Source organism: Adiantum capillus-veneris, chromosome 24 (genome assembly GCF_014529385.1).
Source record: "Adiantum capillus-veneris isolate H3 chromosome 24, ASM1452938v2, whole genome shotgun sequence".
Classification (NCBI taxonomy): domain Eukaryota; kingdom Viridiplantae; phylum Streptophyta; class Polypodiopsida; order Polypodiales; family Pteridaceae; genus Adiantum; species Adiantum capillus-veneris.
In genome coordinates, this window is record NC_140954.1 from 45,171,384 (window position 1) to 45,193,599 (window position 22,216).

The following is a 22,216-nucleotide window of genomic DNA, read 5'->3' on the forward strand; positions in this document are numbered from 1 at the left end:
AAGGAAAGCTTTGAGGGACTGGCAACAAGGCCAGAGCAAAGTGATGTATTGGCTTTCTATGAGCATCACAGATGGCATGATGGGCTATCTACAGGATGCTGAAACCCCCGCCATTGCATGGAAAAATTTAGGCAGAGTGTTCGAGGTGAACACCAAGGCCAGAAAGCTTCAACTAAAGTCGGAGCTAAATCAGGTTAAGAGGAACAACCTCTCCATCAATGATTATGCTTTGAAGATCAAGAGTATCATTGAGGCTCTTGGATCTATTAAAGTCTCAGTGGAAGACGATGACATTGTCCGTGCATGCTTGGATGGTCTAGGAGATGAGTATGTACATTTTAGGTCTTCCATGAATACAAGAGACGACATCCCCGTGTTCCAAGATTTGATTTCTATGCTTATTCTTGAGGAGAAGAACCTTGACACATCTTCTTCTCATGGCAGAAATAATTCTGAACAGGCCTTCTATTCTAACTCCAACAGAGGTAGAGGTAGAGGTCGTGGTCGAGGCCCAAGCGGTTGCAGGGGCCAATTTCTGGAAGGTCAATCAAATCAAAACAATACAGGTGGCAGGGGAAACCAGTCTCAAGGCAGGGGGAGTCAAAGAGGTCGTGGTGCAGGATCAAGCAGGCAGCAACATACTCCAGATAGTAGAGAATGTTGGACTTGTGGTGAAAGAGGTCACATGTCACGTGACTGTCCAAAGGGAAAAGCAAGTAGAAAGAGAGAACAGGGCAACTATGCATCTACTAGCAGAGATGCAGATGACAGCAAAAACGAGCGCATGTTTGTTATGCAACCTGTAATGAATACAATGACTGCAGAGAATTCCACCCAAGATGATGTTTGGTATGTGGATTCAGGTGCCTCTAATCACATGACGTCTCGTGGAGAGTGGTTTAGAGATATGCGCAAACCAGATGTGTCAGGCTATGTGCAGACAGGAGATGACACAGCTCACCCCATTGCTCATGTAGGAGACATACCTCTAAATACGAAGAGTGGGAAATCAAAGTACTTAGCAGATGTACTTCATGTCCCAAACATTACAAAGAATCTTGTTTCTGTTGGACAAATGGTTGAGCAGGGTTTGCAGGTTCGCTTCAATCCAAATGGCTGTTATGTAGAAGATTTCCAGAATGGCTGTAAGCTGATCACAGAGGGCAAATGTGTGGGCAGAATGTTTACGCTGAATGTAGACATGCCTGAGGTAAAAGCTGCATTATTTGCACAGGGCACAGGTGTTGTGGCTGATGTTGACATTTGGCACAAACGCATTGGCCATGTCAATGAGCAGAGATTGCGCAGCATGCAATCAAAACAGATTGTAAAAGGTTTGCCCAAATTCAAGGTGGATGGTATGCATAAAGTGTGTGCAGCATGCCAGTTTGGAAAACAGTCAAAGGGCTCATTTCCACATGAGCGCAATGTATGTAAAAAGCCACTTGAGGTGGTGCACACAGATGTTTGGGGTCCAACCGATACTGCAAGTATACATGGTTGCAGGTATTATGTCTCTTTCATTGATGACCATACAAGGAAAGTATGGGTCTACTTCATGCGTAACAAAAGTGAAGTGTTTGGTCACTTTCAAGACTTCAAAGTCATGATTGAGAAGGAGACAGATATGCAAATCAAGACATTGAGGTCAGATGGAGGGGGAGAGTACTTCTCCAATGATTTTTCAGATTTTCTGCGAATGCATGGTATACACAGGCAGTTTACATGCAGATATACTCCACAGCAGAATGGGGTCGTAGAAAGGAAAAACAGGCACATTGCAGAGGTTGCACGTGCATTGATGAATGAGAAGAACATGCCTCATCATTTCTGGGCTGAAGCTGTAAATACAGCTGTGTACATTATGAACAGGACACCTACAGCTGCGGTGCGTGATGTAACACCTGAGGAAAAGTTTACAGGTACAAAGCCTGATTTGGCACACTTGAAAGTGTTTGGCTGCATAGCTTACGTGCATGTACCAGATGAGTTGCGTAGGAAATTGGATCCTAAAGCAGAGAAATGTATTCTTGTGGGATATTCCCTTGAACAAAAGGGGTACAGGTGCTACAATCCTACTACACGAGAATTACGAGTGAGCAGAGATGTAGTCTTTGATGAGATGAGCAGCTGGTACAGTAATGCACATGGCACTATTGGGGCTGATGTAAAAGATGATGTGGTGGTACAAAATGTGAGGCCACAGTCACAGGTTTTGAGTGGACCACAAGAGTCCTCTTCTCGTGGCTCTGTTGAGAAACCATGGAATGGTAGACTACGTACGCAGGTTACTCCACCAACAGGTACAGGGAATGTATCACGAAAAGGAAAGGAAAAGGTTGATGAAGCTCCCTTTATGGTTGATGCATCATCAGGTTTTTCACATGTAGACATGGATTCAGATGGTTCTGAACAAAGTCTTGATGAGGAATTTGGAATTCCAGCTGTCAGGACACCTGGTGTAAGGAAAGTACAAGAAGATGCTAGAGGGCAAAGGAGTGACCCAGGACCGCGCAGATCTAATAGAGTCAGAAATCCAGTTCAGAAATTGACTTATGATGGGTATCTAGCGCATCACCAAGCCTACATGGCTAAGGTGATACAGGATGTGGAGCCCACATGTTTTGAGGATGCAATTGGAAATGTGCATTGGGATGGTGCAATGAATGAAGAGATGGCTGCATTGGAAGCAAATGACACATGGGAGTTGGTGCCATTGCCAAGTGGCAAGAAAGCTATTGGCTGTAAATGGGTGTATAAAACCAAGCATAAGGCTGATGGTAACATTGAGCGTCACAAGGCAAGGCTGGTCGCAAAGGGTTATGCACAGACGTATGGCATAGACTATGAGGAGACCTTTGCTCCAGTGGCAAAGATGACGACAGTGAGAGCTGTCATAGCAGTGGCTGCATCTACAGGATGGATTATGCATCAAATGGATGTAAAGAATGCCTTCTTGAATGGTGAGTTGCAAGAGGAAGTGTATATGGATCAGCCACCTGGTTATGTCGATCCAGGTTACCCAGATTATGTATGCAGACTTCTCAAAGCTTTGTATGGTTTGAAGCAGGGCTCTAGAGCATGGTATGATAGGATTGCCAAGTATCTTGTCAGTATTGGTTTTAGGAGAGCTCATGCTGATCATTCACTCTATGTACGTGAGAGTGATGTGGGGATTGTGGTCATTACCATATATGTAGATGACCTTATTATTGTTGGTGACAATGCTATGGAGATTGACCATGTGAAGGGTCTTCTCAAACAGGAGTTTGAAATGAAAGATTTAGGCGAGTTGCGCTACTTTCTTGGCATTGAAGTGATCAGGACTCCAGAGGGTGTATGGCTATCACAGAGACAGTATGCTTTGGACATGTTGTCAAAGTATGGTATGGCTGATTGTAAGCCAATTTCTATTCCCTTGGATGTGAATGCAAAGCTGAGTGCAGAGAAGGGTGATGTTGTTGAGGATGTCAACATGTACAGGAAGATTGTGGGTAGTCTAATCTACTTGACTATCACGAGGCCAGACTTGAGCTACACAGTAGGCTTGGAGAGTCAGTTCATGCAACTTCCGAGGAAGCCACATTTGGATGGAGTACGACGCACACTTAGGTATGTGCAAGGTACTCTTGACTACGCATTGTTCTATGCAGCAGATGCACCATTAGCATTGTATGGGTATACAGATGCAGATTGGGCAGGTAGCATTGTTGATAGGAGATCTACGAGTGGCTTCATGTTCTCTTTTGGGAGTGCTGCTGTTACTTGGAGCAGCAAAAAGCAGCCTACGGTTGCTTTATCGAGCACAGAGGCCGAGTACAGAGGTGCAGCAGTTGCGGCGTGCGAGGTAGCTTGGCTACGCACATTACTTGAGGACTTGGGAGTGCAGGTGGACCAGCAGATTTTCATCCATTGTGACAACCTCAGCAGCATGCAGTTGGCTAGGAACCCAGTGTTCCATGCCAGGACCAAACACATAGAGGTCCATTACCACTACGTTCGAGAGCGAGTGTTGGCGGGCGACATCGACTTGGTCTACGTCAGCACAGAGGAGCAGATAGCGGATATCTTTACCAAGGCCCTCGGAGCTGAGAAGCTTCGACGTTTCCGGACTATGCTTGGACTCTGCGACATGCAGAGCTCGAGGGGGAGTGTTGAGATGTCGAGCTCTACACCTTGATCTGGCATCCACTACGGGTCTTGGCCGCTTACTGCATTTACTCACTGGCGCGTTAGGTGACCGACACGGAGGATCTCTGCCAGTGATTATACAGCTGGACTACACTTATAGTGCCAGCCTAGTACGCTTCTAGCGAGTTCACACTTAGTGACCGCATGTACATATGTGCTACTTTTCAGCTTTAGCACTTAGTCATTTTGTACTCTCTTTTCTGTGAAGAAGAAGAAGAAGCTTTCCATCTCTGTGTGCTTTGTGCTTGTCTTGTGTAGCTCTCTTGCATCCTCATTCTTTACATCTTTTTCGACATGCTGTCAAGTACCATTAGGTTTTTTGACTAGATGGTGACTTCAGGCATTCACGTTTGACATCAACAATTTCTTGCAAATTCACGGTATCAATTTAGCAAGGATAGTCTATTTTGTTTGCGATTGCACATAGCCGATTACTGTTTGGTTTTCGCAGGTGACTTTTACTACAAGGTACATCTTTTCTGTAGCTAGCAGAGGATGTAATTAGCCAATGGATTTGGATGGCAAACATTTGATTTTGAGAATCCTTCCCGATTTTGTCTATTGTTGCCACACAGTTGGCCATTCTTACTGAGAGTGCCCCCCCCCCCCCCCCCCCCCCCCCCCCCTAAACGGAGCCAGATGATAGCATTGAATTGCTTGATATTCAAAAGTTTAAAGCTCTACAAACATGTATGATTGTTTTAGAGTCTAATTTTGCACAATTGAATGCCAATGTCACTAAGATGTCTGCTGTGCTTGTGCAATTCATGCAATAGTTGGCCAAGGGCCAAGTAAATCAGTAGACTAGGGTTTTTGCAACACATTTGCCTGGCGAGAGCACATGATGCACTGCATATGAAGTCAAGGCATTGTAAACAAGTCTGACACTAGAGGGTAAGGCCTACAAATGGTAGATGTTCCTTAAGGAGAAGGGCATCATACCACAAACTTGGGTAGCCTTCGAGAATGTGTTTCAAAAGGAATCTATGTCCACAAACGAAGCGGGCAAAAATTGGTTTGCATGGAACAAGTGCTCTATGTATTAGCATAAGACACAATTGGTGTATGTCTCAAACTATCGTGATGTGATTTTCAAGCTGAAGAGTCTAAACACTTTTCAACAACAAGTACATGGGCTCATTCGTGGGTTCACACCATAGCTTAAGAAGCATGTTAAAACCCAAGATCTCAAGACGCTTGAGGAGGCCATAGTGTAAGCACATATACACAATGATCCCGATGAAAAAATATTACATAGCACTCACATGTATATCACACACAAGTGCATGAGCACAACATGGGCACTTAAAAAAAATAATAAAAAAATAGTTGATGCATTTGATGCGCCCAAGAAACCCAAGGGGCTTGGGGGCCATCTGTCTAGTGAAGAATTTGAGAAAGCTAAGGAGGAAAGGCTTATTTACATATTTAGGGAGTGTCAGTGGACACAAAAAAAAGGATTGTCCCAAGGGAAAATCTGTTGCCCAAGGTAAGGAGAAAGCAGTGCACATGGTGCAATTGCTGCCTCTTAAGTCCTCCCCTTGCTTTTCTAATGTGGAACACAAACCGAAGCAGTGCACGAGTGCTTTATCACGGTCTCAATGTGGTAGCCAACCTTTGATTTGGTGCACATGCATGGGATTATCCAAGTCATAAGGTGAGAATCTTGGTAGATGATGGTGCTTCGCACAAATTCATTAACTATAAGTTAGTGAAACGACTCATTTTTTCCTCAACTCCTCCTAGTTTCCACCGTTATAAGGAGGCAATGATTAATTCCCATGATGCTGAGGTGCGGGATACACAAGTAAATAATGTACCACTGAAGATTCAAGGGTATCACGTGTCTTTGAATTTCCAAGTTATGAATATGGATTGGACATATGTGGTCCTTAGTCAAGAGCGGCTATATGGGTTAGGGTCATCATTCAAACATAGCTATGAGTACAACAATGTTCGATTCCAATGTCATACAGGTGTTGCAGTTGCAAGAGAAGGGTGTTCCTTCATAGCCACTTATTCGTTACCCAAGCCTATGAAGCTCTCTTCTCAAGATGAAATACACGAACTATTTTTGTGTTACTGGTTGTTCCTCAACGCCACATTTTTTCCTCTCTTCTCATCCATCTATGGCTACTTCTCTCTCACTACAATAAGAAAATATTTTTAATAAGTTAAAATAATAATTAATGGTATACAAATATGTGTTTGCCACTAGGATTACCGTCAACACGTGTTGTGCAACATGACATAGATGTAGTTGTAGGCAGTAAGCTCGTAATTGCACCCTACAAAATGAGTCATTCTTAGGTTGTTGAGGTGGAACGAGCGCTTGCCGATCACCTCAATAGAGGGTTTATACAACCCACTTCTTTAGCATGGGCCTTTCCACTTAAGAAAAAGGACGGTAGTATGTGCATGTGCATCAATTATCGTGGCCTGAATGCGATTTTTTGTTAAGAACAGGTATCCATTTTTGTGAGTGGATGGGTTATTTGATAAACTCACCCATGTTTGTATCTTTACGAAGATTGATTTGCGGTCTAGGTATCATCAAGTATGTATTAGGCTTATTGATATACCCAAAGCTGCTTTTTGAACAAGGTTTGGATATTATAAGTTTTTTATTATACCCTTTGGGTTAACCAATGCCCTAGCTACTTTCATGACGCTTATGGAGAGTGTCTTGAAACCATATTTAGACAAGTTTTTTATCGTTTTCCTAAGCACGTATTTGAGTTGTTAAGCAAAATAAGATATGCCAAGGAATCTAAGTGTGATTTTTTCAAGTGTATATTTATTATTTGGGGCATGCAATTGTAGTTGTTGGGAACATATAGATAAATTCAAAGTGGATGCCATTAGAAGATGGCCTTCTCCCAAAATTTTGGAAGAGCTATAGAGTTTTCTTGGGATTTGCCAGTTCTTATCGACGGTTTGTTAAAAATTATGCTCATATTGTTGTTCTGAGATGGACCAACTGAAATCCAAGGGGAAAACCTTTCAGTGGGGAGAATTTCAACAACAAAGTTTTGATGCTCTCAAGATCGCATTAGCTATAGCTCCTATTTTAGCTATTAAGGACCCTATGAAACCATTAGTTTTAGAAACGGATGCTATTAATCGTGATATTGGAGCATTCCTTCTACAGGAGGAAAGTCCAATTACATTTGAAAGCAAGAAACTTGATTCTACATAATAGAATTATTCTACTTACAAAAGAGAACTCTATGCAATAGTGTCTGTTTTAAAAACGTGGTCACATTATTTGTATGAGGCTCAATTTGAGATTTTGTTTGACCATGAAGTATAAAATGGTTAACACAAAAAAACCAATTTGAAGGCCAATGAGTTGATATTCTTCAAGAGTATGGTGCAAAGCTCCCCGGTATCATGAAGGACAATACAATGCGGTAGCTACTGCTCTTAACCTTATACTTGAGATCAACTCTCTTCTCTTTCCAAGGCTTTAAAGTGAGTTTTTGGAATCTTTGACGAGAAAATATGAGCATAATGAAATATATTCCAAATATGAGCATAATGAAACATATTCCAAAGTGTGGAGCCGTGTGAAAATGAGGGATCCTCTCACTCCAATGCTGGTAGTGTGTCTTTTTCCTCGTCACCCAGTTCTCCTTTTTTGAGTGATGAGTTGCAGAGATGGAAGAATTTTTCCATAGATGATGGGTACCTACTCCACAAGAGGAGAGTTTGTGTACCAACAAATGCAAACATTCAATGTCAAATTCTTTATGAATGTCATGATAGTCCCAGTGCAGGACACCTAAGCATAAAGAAAACTTATGCACTCATACAACGATATTTTTACTGGCCAGGTTTACAGGGGTTTGTTCAAGATTATGTCTTCCATTGCCAAAATTTTAAGTGAAGAAAGGGGAGCGCCTGAAAGCAAGAGGTCTCTTGCATCCATTGGAGATTCCCAATGGTAAATGGGAAAGTATCTCTATGGACTTCATTGTGGGTTTACCAACCAATGTACAAGGTCATGACTCAATATGGGTGATAGTAGATTGGTTGGCTAAACTTCAAAAATTTGTTCCATCCAAGTCCACAATTAAAACTCTAGAGTTAGCTAAGTTATTTGTTGACAATCTCTACAGGTTCTACAGGTTGCCCAGCAATATTGTGAGTGATTGTGATCCCAAGTTTAACAGTCCTTTTTGGAGGGTTGTGTTTAAACGATTGGGTACACAACTCAACATCAGTACTACATATCAAGTGTTTATCAACATGGTAAGATTGAATGTGTTTATCGAGGCTAGAAAATATGTTGAGAGCATATGTTAGCAAAAAACAATCAGATTGGAAATATTATCTCCTTATTCTAGAGTTTGGTTATAATTATACCAAAGCATGTGATGATTGGTTCTAGTCCTTTCTGCTTATGTATGGTTTTCAACCTAGGTCACCGATTACGGTGGGATTAGAAACTAAGAAACTTCAGCAGGTCACGGATTTTCTACAAGACCACATAAAGATGTTGAAACTTGCTCGTCAAAATGTTCGACAAGTGCATGATAGGTACAAAAAGTATGCTGATGAGAAACGTTAATAAGTAACCTTCACGAAAGGGAAAGAGGTGTTTTTACATGTGCCACAGCATTCAAAAAGTTTGACGAGTGGGCCAACAACTAGATTACCTTCGAGATCTTGTGGGCCTTTTAAGATACTCAAGCAAGTTGGTGATTTGGCTTACAAACTCTCTTTACATGTGCACTCTCATATTCATCTGGTATTTCATGTAAGTCGTTTACATAACCACTTGCATAGGGACGACAATGTCATCGACTAGTAGATTTTGGTTGTAAAAACTAGCGCAATCTATGTACGTGTCACATGTGCATCGACGAGCATTAGTCAAGTGGAAAGATAGACCTCAAGAAGGTGCCACTTGGGAAAACATTAGTGTTCTTAAAAATAAATTTTCCACTTTTGTTTTTGAGGATGGAAATGATTTTAGGGGGGAGTAATGTTACGCCAAGGGCCACAGGGCCAGAGGCCAGAGGCCAGGGGCAAGTCTCAAACGAGCTTAAGGGTTTCCTATATAAGGGCAAGAGGTTGGGAAGTGAGGGAGGTTTCAGACACCTTGGTCTCACACTAAAAATTCATTCCAACCAAGGTTGGACATCATGAGTTTTTGGTTATGCTTCTTGGTTTAATCAATGCTCTAGCTACTTTCATGACACTAAATTGTATCAAGGCAAGTTTGTCATTGTTTTTCTTGATGGAATTTTAGACTATAGTGAATATGAGGATGAGCACTAATAACATATAAGGTGCAAATTTGAACTCCTTAGGCAACACAAATTATATGCCAAAGAGTCCAAGTGTGACTTTTTGAAGAGAGAAATTCACTAATTGGGACAAATAGTTTCTGTTGCAGGCCCTGAAGATGGATCATTCCAAAATGGAAGTCATCAATAAGTGGCCTCCTCATAGAAATTTGGAAGAGCTCCAATTTTTCTTTGGATTTTTAGGCTTTTATTTCAAATCTGTTAAAATCCATGTGAATTTGATGTTCCCATGGCTAACCAATTGAAACCCAAGGGAAAGAAATTGAAGCACTTAAGGTCACTCTAGCTATTGTACTCATATTAACTATTGTGGATCTAACGAAACCTTTTGTGCTTGAGATAGATGCCAACAATCGATCTATTGAAGTAGTTCTTTTTCCAAGAGGAAAGGCCAATTTCTTTTGAGAGAAAAAACCTCGATTTTGCCCAACAAAATTATTCTACTTATTATGAGAGAGAACTATATGCAATAGTATATGCTTTGGAAAAAGATGGTAGTATATGCAATGCATAAACTATCATACTCTTAAGGTAATTACTATCAAGACTTAAGTATCCTTTTACCAAGGGTAGATGAGTTGTTTGATAAACTCACACATGCACGCATTTCTACGAATGCGATCCAGGTATCGTCAAGTACAAATTTGACTTGTTGATATATGTAAAAATGCCTTCCGAACAAGGTTTGGACATCATGAGTTTTTGGTTAAGCCTTTTGGTTTAACCAACGCTTCAACTACTTTCATGACCCCAATGGTGGATAGTGTTTTGAAACCATATCTAAGCAAGTTTATCAGTGTTTTCCTTGATGACAGTTAGTCTATAGTGTACCTCAAGATGACCACTTACAATATATGAGGCAAGTGTTTGATCTTCTCAAGCAACATAAAATTATATGGTGAAGAGTCCAAATGTGATTTTTTAAAGAGTGAAATTCATTTTTGGGGCATATAATATTTGTTGCAGACCTTTATACAGATGAGAACAAAGTGGAAACCATCATAAATGGCCTCCTCGTAAAAATTTGGAAGGGCTCCATATTATCTTAGAATTTGCAAGTTTTTATTGCAAATTTAGTAAGAACTACGCCAAAACTGTTGTTCCTATGATGGACCAATTAAAATCCAAGGGAAAATTATTTGTTGTGGAGAGAATCAATATCAAAATTTTGAAGCAATTAAGGTTCTTCAAGTGTGGTGGTTCATGCTCTCAATCACGTGCCTAAGATCAACTCTCTTTTGTTTACAAAGCTTAAAAGTGAGTTTTTGAAATCTCTTAAAGAACACAAACGTTCGGTGCCAAATTCTTTATGAATGTCATGATAGTCCAAGTGCAAGGCACCCATGCATAAAGAAGACTTATGCACTGATATGACGATAGTTTTATTGGCGAGGCTTAGATGGGCATGTTCAAGACTATGTCTTACACTGCCAAAAATGTCAGATTAACAAAGCAAGGCACCTAAAGGCAGGAGGTAACTTGCATCCTTTAAAGATTCCCAACGGAAAATAAGAAAGTGTTTCGATGGATTTTATTGAGGGTCTACCACCCACTGTGAGACGAGGTAATGAATCGGTATAGGTGATTGTAGATAGGTTGACTACACTCTATAAGTTTATTCCATCCAAGTTCACCATTAAAACTCTTGAGTTGTGATCGTGATCCCCCAAGTTTAACAACCACTTCTAGAGGACTAATTAAGTTCAATAGGATATGCTACAAGTATACATTAGAAAAAAATAATCAGATTGGGAAGATTATCTCCTTATTATGAAATTTTCTTATAGTAGTTCAAAGCATGTTACTACTCAATTTAGTCACTTCATGCTTATGTGCAAGTTTCAACCTAATTCACCGGTAACGATGGGGTTGGCTACAAAAAAAGTTCAACAAGTCGATGACTTTATCCCATATCATATGGATATGCTCAAGATTTCTCGTCAAAATGTTTGACAAGCACACGACAGATACAAGAAATATGGTAATGAGAAACATCAGCAAGTCACTTTCACGGAACGTGAGGAGGTATTCTTACGTGCTCCATAACATTTAGAAAGTCTGAAAACTGGTCCTTCACCTAAGTTACCTCCTAAATATTGTGGCCCATTCAAAATACTTGAGCGAGTTGGAGATATGGCCTAAAAGTTGATTAACAGGTTAAGCCTCCCACTGAGTCGCATGAATCTCGGTGCATTCTTGACCATCATGATATACATATTTGTCATCATGTATGTCAACAAGCATTGGGTAAGTGTAAAAATAGACCTAAAAAAGGTTCCACTTGGGAAAACATGTGTTTTTAAGAAGAAATGTTTGACTTTTGTTTTCAAGGACAAAAACGCCTCGAGGGGGATAATGTGAGGGCCAAGGGTAGCTTTTGGCAATTAATGGAAACCGACATGGGGGCTCTGTATTATATAAAGAAGAGGATGGTTGGGTGAAAGAGTGACGTTCTAACCCTTTGGTCTCAAAGAGGCATTATTGAGAAGAAAGAAGTGTTCAACTTTAGCGATAGAATATAATCCATGTACAAAATAATGTACAAAAAATAAACTTCTTTATCAAATTATTAAGTGCTTGTTGAGATACTAAGTAGTATTGAACCCATTATGTATTATGTATGATGTAGAGGGGGCCGGGGGGGGGGGGACGACGTGTTATAACTCTACCTATACTTTGAATACTTTGTATCAATTGCTACATGGTGGAACTTCTAGCACTATATCATCATACTTCATAGGGGATATGTAAAAATTGTCTTGATTCACATCACTATTTCAAAGTTTTGGATACTATTTCAGAATTTTGAATATGTACTCGAAGCTTTCAAATTCAAGGAGTCACTTGAACTTCTTGCCCCTAAGATGTTCCATCAACATCCTCTGAAGAACCTAGTTCAGAATTTTGGATACCCAACTTTGTAGCGGGATCGTGAGAAATAAAGTTGTGGGTAGAGTAGAATCCAGTACAATGGAAGCACCTTGACTCCAAACTTTTTCCCAAGCATGACATAGTTGAGATCCTTGTGGATTCAAGCTATCATGTGAGATGTCAAAGAACTTGAGATGCTTATGGTTTAGCCTTTTTTGCTCCATCGGTAGGGCATGTGTAAAAAATATGACCCAATTTCTTGTTATTACCGTTCTTGCTTTTGAAATCCATGTTGGATCTCTCTTCTCAAAACTTGAGCATAGATTTGTGACAAGCAGAGAAGATCTTAGAGGAAACTATAATGTAATTAGTGATTACAATTATGGTATTTGCTCTCTATGTGTTAGCTTATAAATGCATATCGTCAAAATGGCCTGCACAATATCATTAACATTGTTTGGATAAATTTATTCAACACTGAGCTTTAACTGTAAATTAGTGCTCTAAAAAGTGTAACCCCACATCCAAAATATGAGATTTACCTTTAAATTTTAAATTTGAAGGGGATAAAGCATACGAAATTTAGACAAATTTAGTGTAAACCTTCAAGTATAGCCAAGTTCTCCTACGTCAAGCTTTGGAAAGAAGTTTGTTTCTAGGACTTGTAAATTCCCAATCTTGAGAATTCTTCCTTGGTTTAAACTTAAGAATCCTTCAGGGCACTCATCTTTAGCTTGGTTAGATAGCTTGATGATAGAAATCCAACACTCTTCCAAGTCTAGGGTGCAAGGCTTCCCACCACTATCTGGCTATCTTTTGGAGATACATCGCTAGCTATATTTTGTAGCTTTGATTTCAAAACACCAAAAGTGAATCTAAGGGTTTGTAATTGTTCTAAAACCCTTCATACATCTCTAGCTTTAGCATTGCCCATCCTATTTGTTCCATGGTCCGCACTAGAGAAAATACATAAATCATTGTGTGTGTGTGTGTGTGTGTGTGTGTGTGTGTGTCTGTTTTGCAGTATTACAATACATATACACAAAAGCACATAATGTTCAATAGACGAATGGCTTTAGATGACTGGATAGAGATTTGTACAAAAACGACTCAGTCTTAGATTCATTTTTGTACAATGTAATAAGAATGAGGCATCATTCCAATGATCCTATTCAATAAAGTATAGAGTTGTGGAGGTCATCCAGGTTGAATCGGCAAAGTTCTTCAAAGTCGACACCGACAAAGCCAAAAAACTATGAAGTAAAGATAGAATTCTCACATGCATCCATATAAACAAGACAACATATTTGTTAGCCTTGAATACGTATTACAAGTGTCAACAAATTTATCAGTTGTTATCCATGTCCTACTTAAAAACTTTTTAACTGAAACCAACTATACTTTAAACAATTTTAGAGTATCAAATAGTGCAAAGTATTTAGGAGACAAATAACCCTTCCAAAAGTAAGTAGATAAACCTAAAGAAGTAAATTTCCACATGTTTTCATTGTGATCAGAAGGCCACCACCCCTTTTGATCCAAGTGTCAAAAGATCCCTTTAATATTTCATGTTTTTTTAAAGTGTCACATATCCAAGACATGATCTAACTTTTTGAATTACAAACCCACTGTAAGGGCATCAAAAGGTCATTACCCCTTTTGATGCAAGTGTCTTGACAAATATGCATTCCAAGTGGTCAAGATCAATATGGTTTTATTATGATCAAAAACCCATTAGCCCTTCTGATGCACATGTCAAATGAAATTTATTTAAAATCTCTTTTGTTACCACATTTTATTTTATTTATTTTTTTGAATTTGTTTTTTAAGTATGAGGTATCCAAGTTAACCAAATTATCAAAAAGATCTTATCAGAGAAAGTATTAAGTTTGATTTATTTTTTTAATGCAGAGAAGCGACAGTAAGACTCGATAATTATCTATGCAATGTACAAGGAAAAGTCAAGAGCCAACAAAAATTTGGCCTAATTTCAAGCTATCCAAATACACAATCACCAGGTTTTATCAAAAGTCTAAACTGTGTCCAAAGTTACAACGAGGCAGTAGAGAAACAATCAATAGTCATGCATCAGACAGCTACATAACCTAGGATCAAACAGGCCATCCTTAAACATCCAACCCCATTGGTGAGGTCTGAGCAAAGTACCAAGAGAAAAAAAGTTTGAAAAGCTTCTCCAAAATTGAGCAACCCATAGTTTCCATTATACACAGAAAGTCAAAACTCAGCAAACTTTCCCACAAGCATGTCTTAGGTCAAGCAAGGTACAAATTTAGGCATTCGTAAGTGAATCCTAGTTAAACACGGACAAATTAGAAAAGTGTGTGTGAGTCCACGATAAAGCAACCCAAGTTAAGTATAGTGGGGTGTGTGTGTGTGTGTGTGTGTGTGTGTGTGAGAGAGAGAGAGAGAGAGAGAGAGAGAGAGTTGCTCATCATCAAGCCTCAAACTTACATTTTGATCACTCACAGCAAACATGTTTAAATAATCAAAATGATGTTCTACTTGATAGAGCAATCTATATTTGTTAAAATGTAAATTCAGTGACATGCTAGCTCAAAGCCATGTACTTTTAAACACATTGAACCTACTACTTATGTCCAAGGCGTCCAACACATACACTAGCTACAACGTAGCCACACTCCATAGATATAATCATGAGTGAATCATCTTTTAACCAGATGATAACATTATAAGATTCTAGTTTTGCAATAAAAGAACTGCCTCAGCCAAATGCTCATTAAAAGCCCTCCAAAAATCCAAATCACCAAACATATTACCAACATGAAGTACATTAAGGCAATGGTTTCCATGCCTACAGAGATAGCACATCTACAGCAACAACCTGTGTTGAATGTAGGATCGACAAAGAATGTACTCCTACGACAAAAGCATCTATTGAACTCCAATAGACTGTTTGGGACTTGTGAGGGGACATTTCTTGTTGGGAACATACTACAATTGCTTGCAATTCTTGAGAGGCACACATTCCTCAAATGCCTAGGGCTGCTGTTTTTACTATTAAAAAAGAATAAATGCAAAAATCTGATGTGTTTGATGGAATTTATAACTACAATGCCCAAATTTGACCTTGAAAACTAAGGTCCATTACAAACTATGGCTAGGACTTTTCATTTCGGATTGGGAAATTTACACAAGGAATGCCATCAGTAGAGATGCTACTGAATCTACACTGATCTTCAATGATGTTGGACTACAGAACAACGATGGCATTCAACCTATCAAACCTTTGACATTATTCTTTGTCCAATATTCTACTTCATGTCAAGAATTCAAAGAAGCCATTGAAGCCCTAGAATCCACAACTTCAGCATTCTATGGATTCAAACCTCGAGCCAACTCTGTCGCTGCGCCAACCACCAAATCAGACTTGAGGTTGACTTTCTACCCATAAATTAATAGAACCCATTCAAATTTTGAATAAGGGCTTTTCTCGTCCTACTTTCAGGCATGTTCTAGCTCGCCAAAACTTTCCAAGACCAAAGAGAATAAAGCTTCTTGGAGGGTGCCCCCACCCCCTACTTTTCAACCAGACATCTAAGTGAAAGCAGCTAAGACTCCACATTCTGGGGACAAAACATGGAGATTTCAAAGAATGGAAAACAAAGAGACAAAAATTACCCAAGACCAAGGTGATGACGAGAATTTGGCTTGATCCCTTGTTACTCCTGCAGGTATCTATCGCAAAAGATGACTGAATTTTCATTTCTACCCCTTTTGTTCTTGTCAATACTATCAATCCTTTCTATTTGTTAGGCTTCATTAAGTCACATACAAGATAGAAGGTTATAGTATATAGGTCTACTTGTATACGGCCTTGTAATCACATGAAGTGTCTGATAGTCAACTTGACACTGGATACGGCCTTGTAATCACATGAAGTGTCTGATAGTCAACTTGACACTGGATGGGTGCTTTCATTTAGTCACAACACGAACTTCCTTTGTCCTTGTACTCCATCCTGGATTTTTATGACCAATCTGAGTCATGTTTGGCCTCATGTTGTTGATGAAGGCTAATATCAGTATTCTTTTCTTACCTCTGACATCATCCATTGTGCATATGGGTCTTGAGACATACCTGGAAGTTTAGTCATTTTCATGTACCTTCCTTCACTTTGTACTGCTTGACATCGCTTCAAAGTGTTTTTCACCAGAATTATGGATTTTTCTCATCCTTAAATATCAAGAAAAAGATTTCTATGAAAAAGTTCCAACTTTAAGGTTGCAAAGGTGAAAGTTCACATTGGCATTAACATTAAAACCAAAGGGAAGTCATGTATCCATGAGACATAAAAGGGACCCATTGCAAGCAAAAAACAAAAGAAACTTGCTTTGTTCACATGAAAAGGTAGGTCCACTTAGTATAGGAATATTAAAATTTTATATGTATTCCTAGCCAGTATAGGAAATAATAAAACTTCCTCTATATTCTCCTATACGGCGAGGGAAAAAGAGCCTCCAGGCAGCAGCTCAAGAGGGGCAGAACACAGGATTCTCCCTTGGGCAAATCAAAAGCTTTTCATGCCATGTCTTCTATCCCATGTCCCCCCTTGTCAAACCACGCCACCTGGAGGTGATATCAGGGAATCACTGGAGAGTTGCCCCACACAATGATGCACTTAACGACCAAGGCCGAGAGGGATGCACCCTTGTCACTCGTAGACCTAGGTGGATAATGCCTTTGTACCCCAGGATTCTCACCCAGTAAAAAACAGCCCGTCCAAAGGATTTCCAGTAGGATTGCCATGCCCAGGGTGGGCATAGTGGGAACCAGCTAAAAGCCTAGTACCTTTTTACACCTCTACAAATAACAGCTCTGATAAAAGGCACAAGAGAGAACAATGAAACAGAAACAATCCAGAAAAAGGGGAAAAGTTTCACTTCAGCATCCTGAAAAAGAGTGATACATAATGAAAAGACTAAACACTTGAAATGTAGATGATAAGCAGGTTGATTCTTTAGGTTGCCCCTAAAAGAATCAGCCTGCAGAACTACGCTATAATTACATGGAGCCTTCTTCCGGACAAGTTTAAACTCCATGTTCATGAGCTGCTAACACCTCCATGGCCATGATTACAACCTATTGGAAGAGTCATTAGCCAAACACCATCCTCATCCATACACAGCCATCTCATCAGTGGGATCCGACAACGATTCGCAACTGCAATTCAGATAAGTAATTTCTCTATCGCATCCTGCAGCAGCACATTTGTGTTGCAAGGTTAGAAATCTTGAACCACAAGATAACTAAAAACTTGAAAGCCCCGTTTTTCCAAAGTATTATTACCTTCAGTTGAGTAATCTGAGTCTTCAACTGACTTCCTTCGTTAGTCATGACAGAGCAGGCAATCACTGGACGGGAGACACCGCATGCTCGTCCTAATGCCTGCTTGGATGGCACAAAGACGTACGGCACATTCTGCAAATGGGTAGGCCAATCTCAAAGGTTAAACATTAAAACACTCTTTTTAAATGCAGTGCATGATATCTCACGAATGCTCAACATGATTACAGTGCTTGATTCTTTCTAAGCCCACCATAGAAACATGGAATGCAGAATGAAAACGGGCCTTCAACAACCAAAACACGTTTCAAAATGGCCCAGAATGCATTCCCGGTTTGAAACGCTAATGGAATCGGCACAAGGCCAGAACGACATTTTCAGACCAGGAATGGCCCCTGGCCAGAAAGTGTTCCAAGCACAGAAAGAGCCCAGAACCCTCCACCCAACAAGATCGTATTGCACTAGTCATTGTTATCCGCAACAAACTTAACTACAAACCTTGTCTTCAGCCAACAAAGGCAGGTGCAAAAGAATCTCTAATGGTTCTGTGTCTGCTGCCATCACAATAAATTCTGCAATGCCTCTGTTAAGCGTCTTTGTTGCTGCCAGAGTCAGAAAATTACTAGGTCACACAATCAGAAAGGAAAGGTTATTCAGCAAACACAATTTCCAACCTTCATTTGCACCCTTCCGAAGCTGTTTATAGTTCGCAGCTTGTTGCACGATATCCAATATTGTTATGGTAAGTTGAGCATCTGCTAAAGGATAAGCTTTTGGGTTGATTGGCTCCGAACCCTAAAAAAGGGTACATGAAAAAAAAAAATCAAATACAGCTCGAAAGTAAGCAGCACTATTCACAACACAGTCGCCTCAATAGACAAAAAGAATATCTGCATCCTATGCTACCAGGTTTTCAACATCTGTTCAAGCTCAAGATTCTCACTATATCAAGACAGCTAGTTCAACTTATAAAGGCAGGAAACATTAGCAAGATTGGCAAGAAACCAAAGTGCTTTGACACTCACAGACAGTTAGAAACAGAGCAGTGTGTCTTTTACACTCATCTACATTAACAATCTATGTCAACAGCTGGCAAGTGATCGAAAAATCAACCCTTCAAAGTTCCATTTCAATAAAGTGAGGTAGATACTAGGACACCGATTGCGTATGAATTCAATTGTGAATTTTCTCTTCAAATTCCAAGTAGCATCATCGAGACATAATCAATCAGTGAGGGACTTCAGTGATATTGTGAGGATCAGAAAGGAAGAAAATCCCTCAACTTGGCACCAGCCTCTCTTGAATTGGAGGAAAATTGTACTGATCTAGATTTTGTAGTCTAAGGCTTGGGCTAATCAATAAGCATGGATTCATGGTGTGCAAGATCAGGTGTACCCGGCTTCAACAGTTAGAGCAGACTTGAACTGCCTAAAAACAGGCATTTCATCCAAATAGTATGGCCTTTAGCCTAGTTGTGTTCGTTTTTCAGAACCAAAAACAAGAGGCCACACAAATGCATGGCCAAGAACACGATGAAAAGTCTCACAACAAGAGTAACTTTTGAGTGTAAAGACTCCCCTGGCTTGACTTGTCAAGCCTTGTCACAATGCTATGATCCTAACGAGAACTTGAATTTATGCTTTGTATTGTTCGTGTGTAGCAACAGCCATCTCATACATCAATCAAGCACATGTTGAGGAACTTAATTTGAATTATTGTAGATTTTTTTGTCATGTGTAGCTATTATTGAATATCTTCGTGAAAATACCCTATCATTCAAAGTTCCATTTTTCTACACAAGACATCTACGGATGCAAGGCCCAATTTGCAAAATCCTACACTTACATAGGCAAGGTGGCCATGTCCAGAAACCCAAACTTGAACTAGTAAATTTTAATAAATCTTTCTTACAATCACGATTACTGTATTGCAGTATTTTCTTATAGTTTTCAAACTATTATACTACAAGGTGCTCATATGAAAATATTAGAGTAAAACTAAGGACCGTAAACCTATATTCTACACGTTCCAATTACATTCATCTCTTTAGTTGACCTAGGGTTTAAAATCTTAAATGTTGGGCATGTACCAAATCTAACGAGTTTTGCAATTTTATGTCATCAAAAGTTTTATCCTAAAACTCCCAAACCTATTGGCAATGCCAACACATAAGAGTGGAGACTCCACAAAAATCAACAAAAACCAATATTTGGGGCACATTGATTGTTACACCCAATGCCAATTCAATGTTACACTCAATATCAAATCAGTAGCATCTGCAAATTGGGCACGCCTACTCTTGCACCCACCCTCCAATGAATAGAATAACTTATCAAATGACAATTTGAACATGAAAAAGCTATACCAAGCAAACATGGTAATTTGCTACTAGCATTTGTTGAGTGTCACATTAGTTGATAAGTGAAACGGTCACAAAGTTTCTAAGGGAAAATAGTATCCAGCACCTTAGGCTAATGTGCCAAATGCCATCACCACTTAGCCTTATCAGCTTTTCACATGCATGTCTGTGGCTCGCCAAGATTTAAATGTGTAAGTTGTTGGTATTTTCAAGTCATTCCCCATTTAAAAAAGAGGGAAAAAGCTAAATCCCTCCTGATCCACTCTAGGGTAGTCTTTCAGCTGAGTGTGTTCAAGTGGATTTCAAGTGCAAGGGCAGCCAAAAAGCTGACATGAGCAAGTAGATGCTTTTGGTCTATCTAGCAGGCTCCCTATTGTGTTACTACAAGCCAACAGACAACCAACTTCCCGCGCTCACCATCACCCACCACCACTCTTCCTCGTGAGGCGGTTCACGGAGTGATACTACCCCTAGAAAACAATTGCTTCAGAAGAAGACAAGCACTGCTGAAAGAACTCGTTCTGCACCTGCGGCTCCCAGAATGTAGAACCAAGTCATGCTACCTTCAAAGAAGACCTAATTTTTCATGTGCGAGTTCTCTCTCTCTCTCTCTCTCTCTCTCTCTCTCTCTCTCTCTCTCTCTCTCTCTAAACATACACACACACAGTCGTAAAACCTTGCAGCAGAGAGAAATCTTGTTCACGTTCAAAAGACCTACCATTGGAAGGTCTTCTTGCACCGCGGGGGGTTTTCCCTCCAAGCGACCGATAGCAAGTAGGTCAGTCGACGATACTGAAGCAGACAAGGTTTCACATACGAGCTGGCTGATGGGCACAACCACTCTTACTTGGCCTGAAATTTATCTTGTAACTTCTCCCTTTTTTAATTTAATTTCTGTTTATCTTCAAAGAAAAAAAGAAATTTATCTTCTCTCTCTTCCTCCTCCCCCCACCCCATGCGCAGCGCTAAGCTGAATACACATCGGATGTGTGCCTACCGTCACTTTTGGGGACAAGCGGGCATGCATTATAGACAAAAGGATTTATAATCTAAGGCCCATGTTGGACATTCCTCGAGTTTGATGGTTGTCACACAAGGCAGACGGTCTCCATGGTTGCAGTCTACTTGGCAGCTAGCTCACGTCCAAGCTTCTCTGGAAAACCCCCAGCAGCCCTACACCCACCCAACCTCCTCCAATGAGTTCTGATTGGTTGCACAAGCCTCCACAGAGCCCATTTTCTCATCGTTGTCGTCCAAACAGTGTGACAAGAGATCAAACATTGTTCGCATGAAGGAAAAAGGCGAGCATCAAGGGATGGGCAAGTCACACATGGCTGTTGGCCATGTGTGACAAGGGCCTTATAAAAGGGATGCAATATTAGCATTTTCCCTATAGCCTATTGGTTCAAGTCTCCCTCCCTCCTTTATCAATTGGCTCGCTTACTGGCCGTGCGGAACCCTAGCCTTGCACAGCTTCTCTGTCAGCCCTTGCAGATGCACATGAGCTAGGAGGGCTCCGTGCAATCTACACAGGGGACGAAGTTGTTTGTGTGAGTTGGAGTGAGGACGGATGTGGCGCCTCACATCTCAATGAGGGTGGGACAAGCTTGCTGGTGGTCAGATCCGTCCTTGGGATGGGGGACCCTTGGTGACCTTTGCCCTCCCTCTCGCGTTGCTTCTCAACCATTGTATTTCTGCTTGCGAGGTGTGGTGGCTACCCCCCCCTTTGCTTTTGAGGGTTCTATGCTACCATGGTCTAGTTTTTTGCAGCGATCTTGGTCACTGGATGGGGAGCATGGGATTGTGGCTTCTGAGTGGATGAAAGGTGTCCCCGTTTGTTGTTGGTTGGCATGATGTTGGCAACTTGGTGGCAACAACCGACTCTTGAGTTTCCATTTGGCTCTACAAAAAAGCTTGGATTCTATCTTCTTTCTTTTTGGTTTCCAATGTCTCGCTGCTTCTGGGTGATCGAGAAAATATTGGAAGGTAGGTGATGGAGCTTTAGGCTCCCCCCTTGAAAGCGATGGTATGTTCCCTCCAAGTCATGTTTTGTGATTGCTGGGGTGGCTCTTCTGTCAGCGTGACATATGGTTTGATGGTCTTCTTATGAACAACTGATGTTATTCTTTTTGGTTGCTCCCACATGATGTCTGTA

The 22,216-nt window shown here is 40.4% G+C and overlaps 1 protein-coding gene across 1 annotated transcript; it reads right to left on the bottom strand.

Annotated features, from left to right (window-relative positions):
• Positions 1 to 17,272: 17,272 nt before the first annotated feature.
• On the bottom strand, positions 17,273 to 20,937 carry LOC147426302 (uncharacterized). Its single transcript, XM_086498740.1, has 5 exons — positions 20,780 to 20,937; positions 18,377 to 18,497; positions 18,201 to 18,304; positions 17,706 to 17,837; positions 17,273 to 17,613 (listed from the first exon to the last, which is right to left on the bottom strand). The coding sequence occupies exons 1-5, from the start codon at positions 20,780 to 20,782 to the stop codon at positions 17,587 to 17,589; spliced, it is 387 nt and encodes a 128-aa protein (XP_086354866.1). The 5' UTR covers positions 20,783 to 20,937; the 3' UTR covers positions 17,273 to 17,586.
• Between the last annotated feature and the right edge of the window lie 1,279 nt (positions 20,938 to 22,216).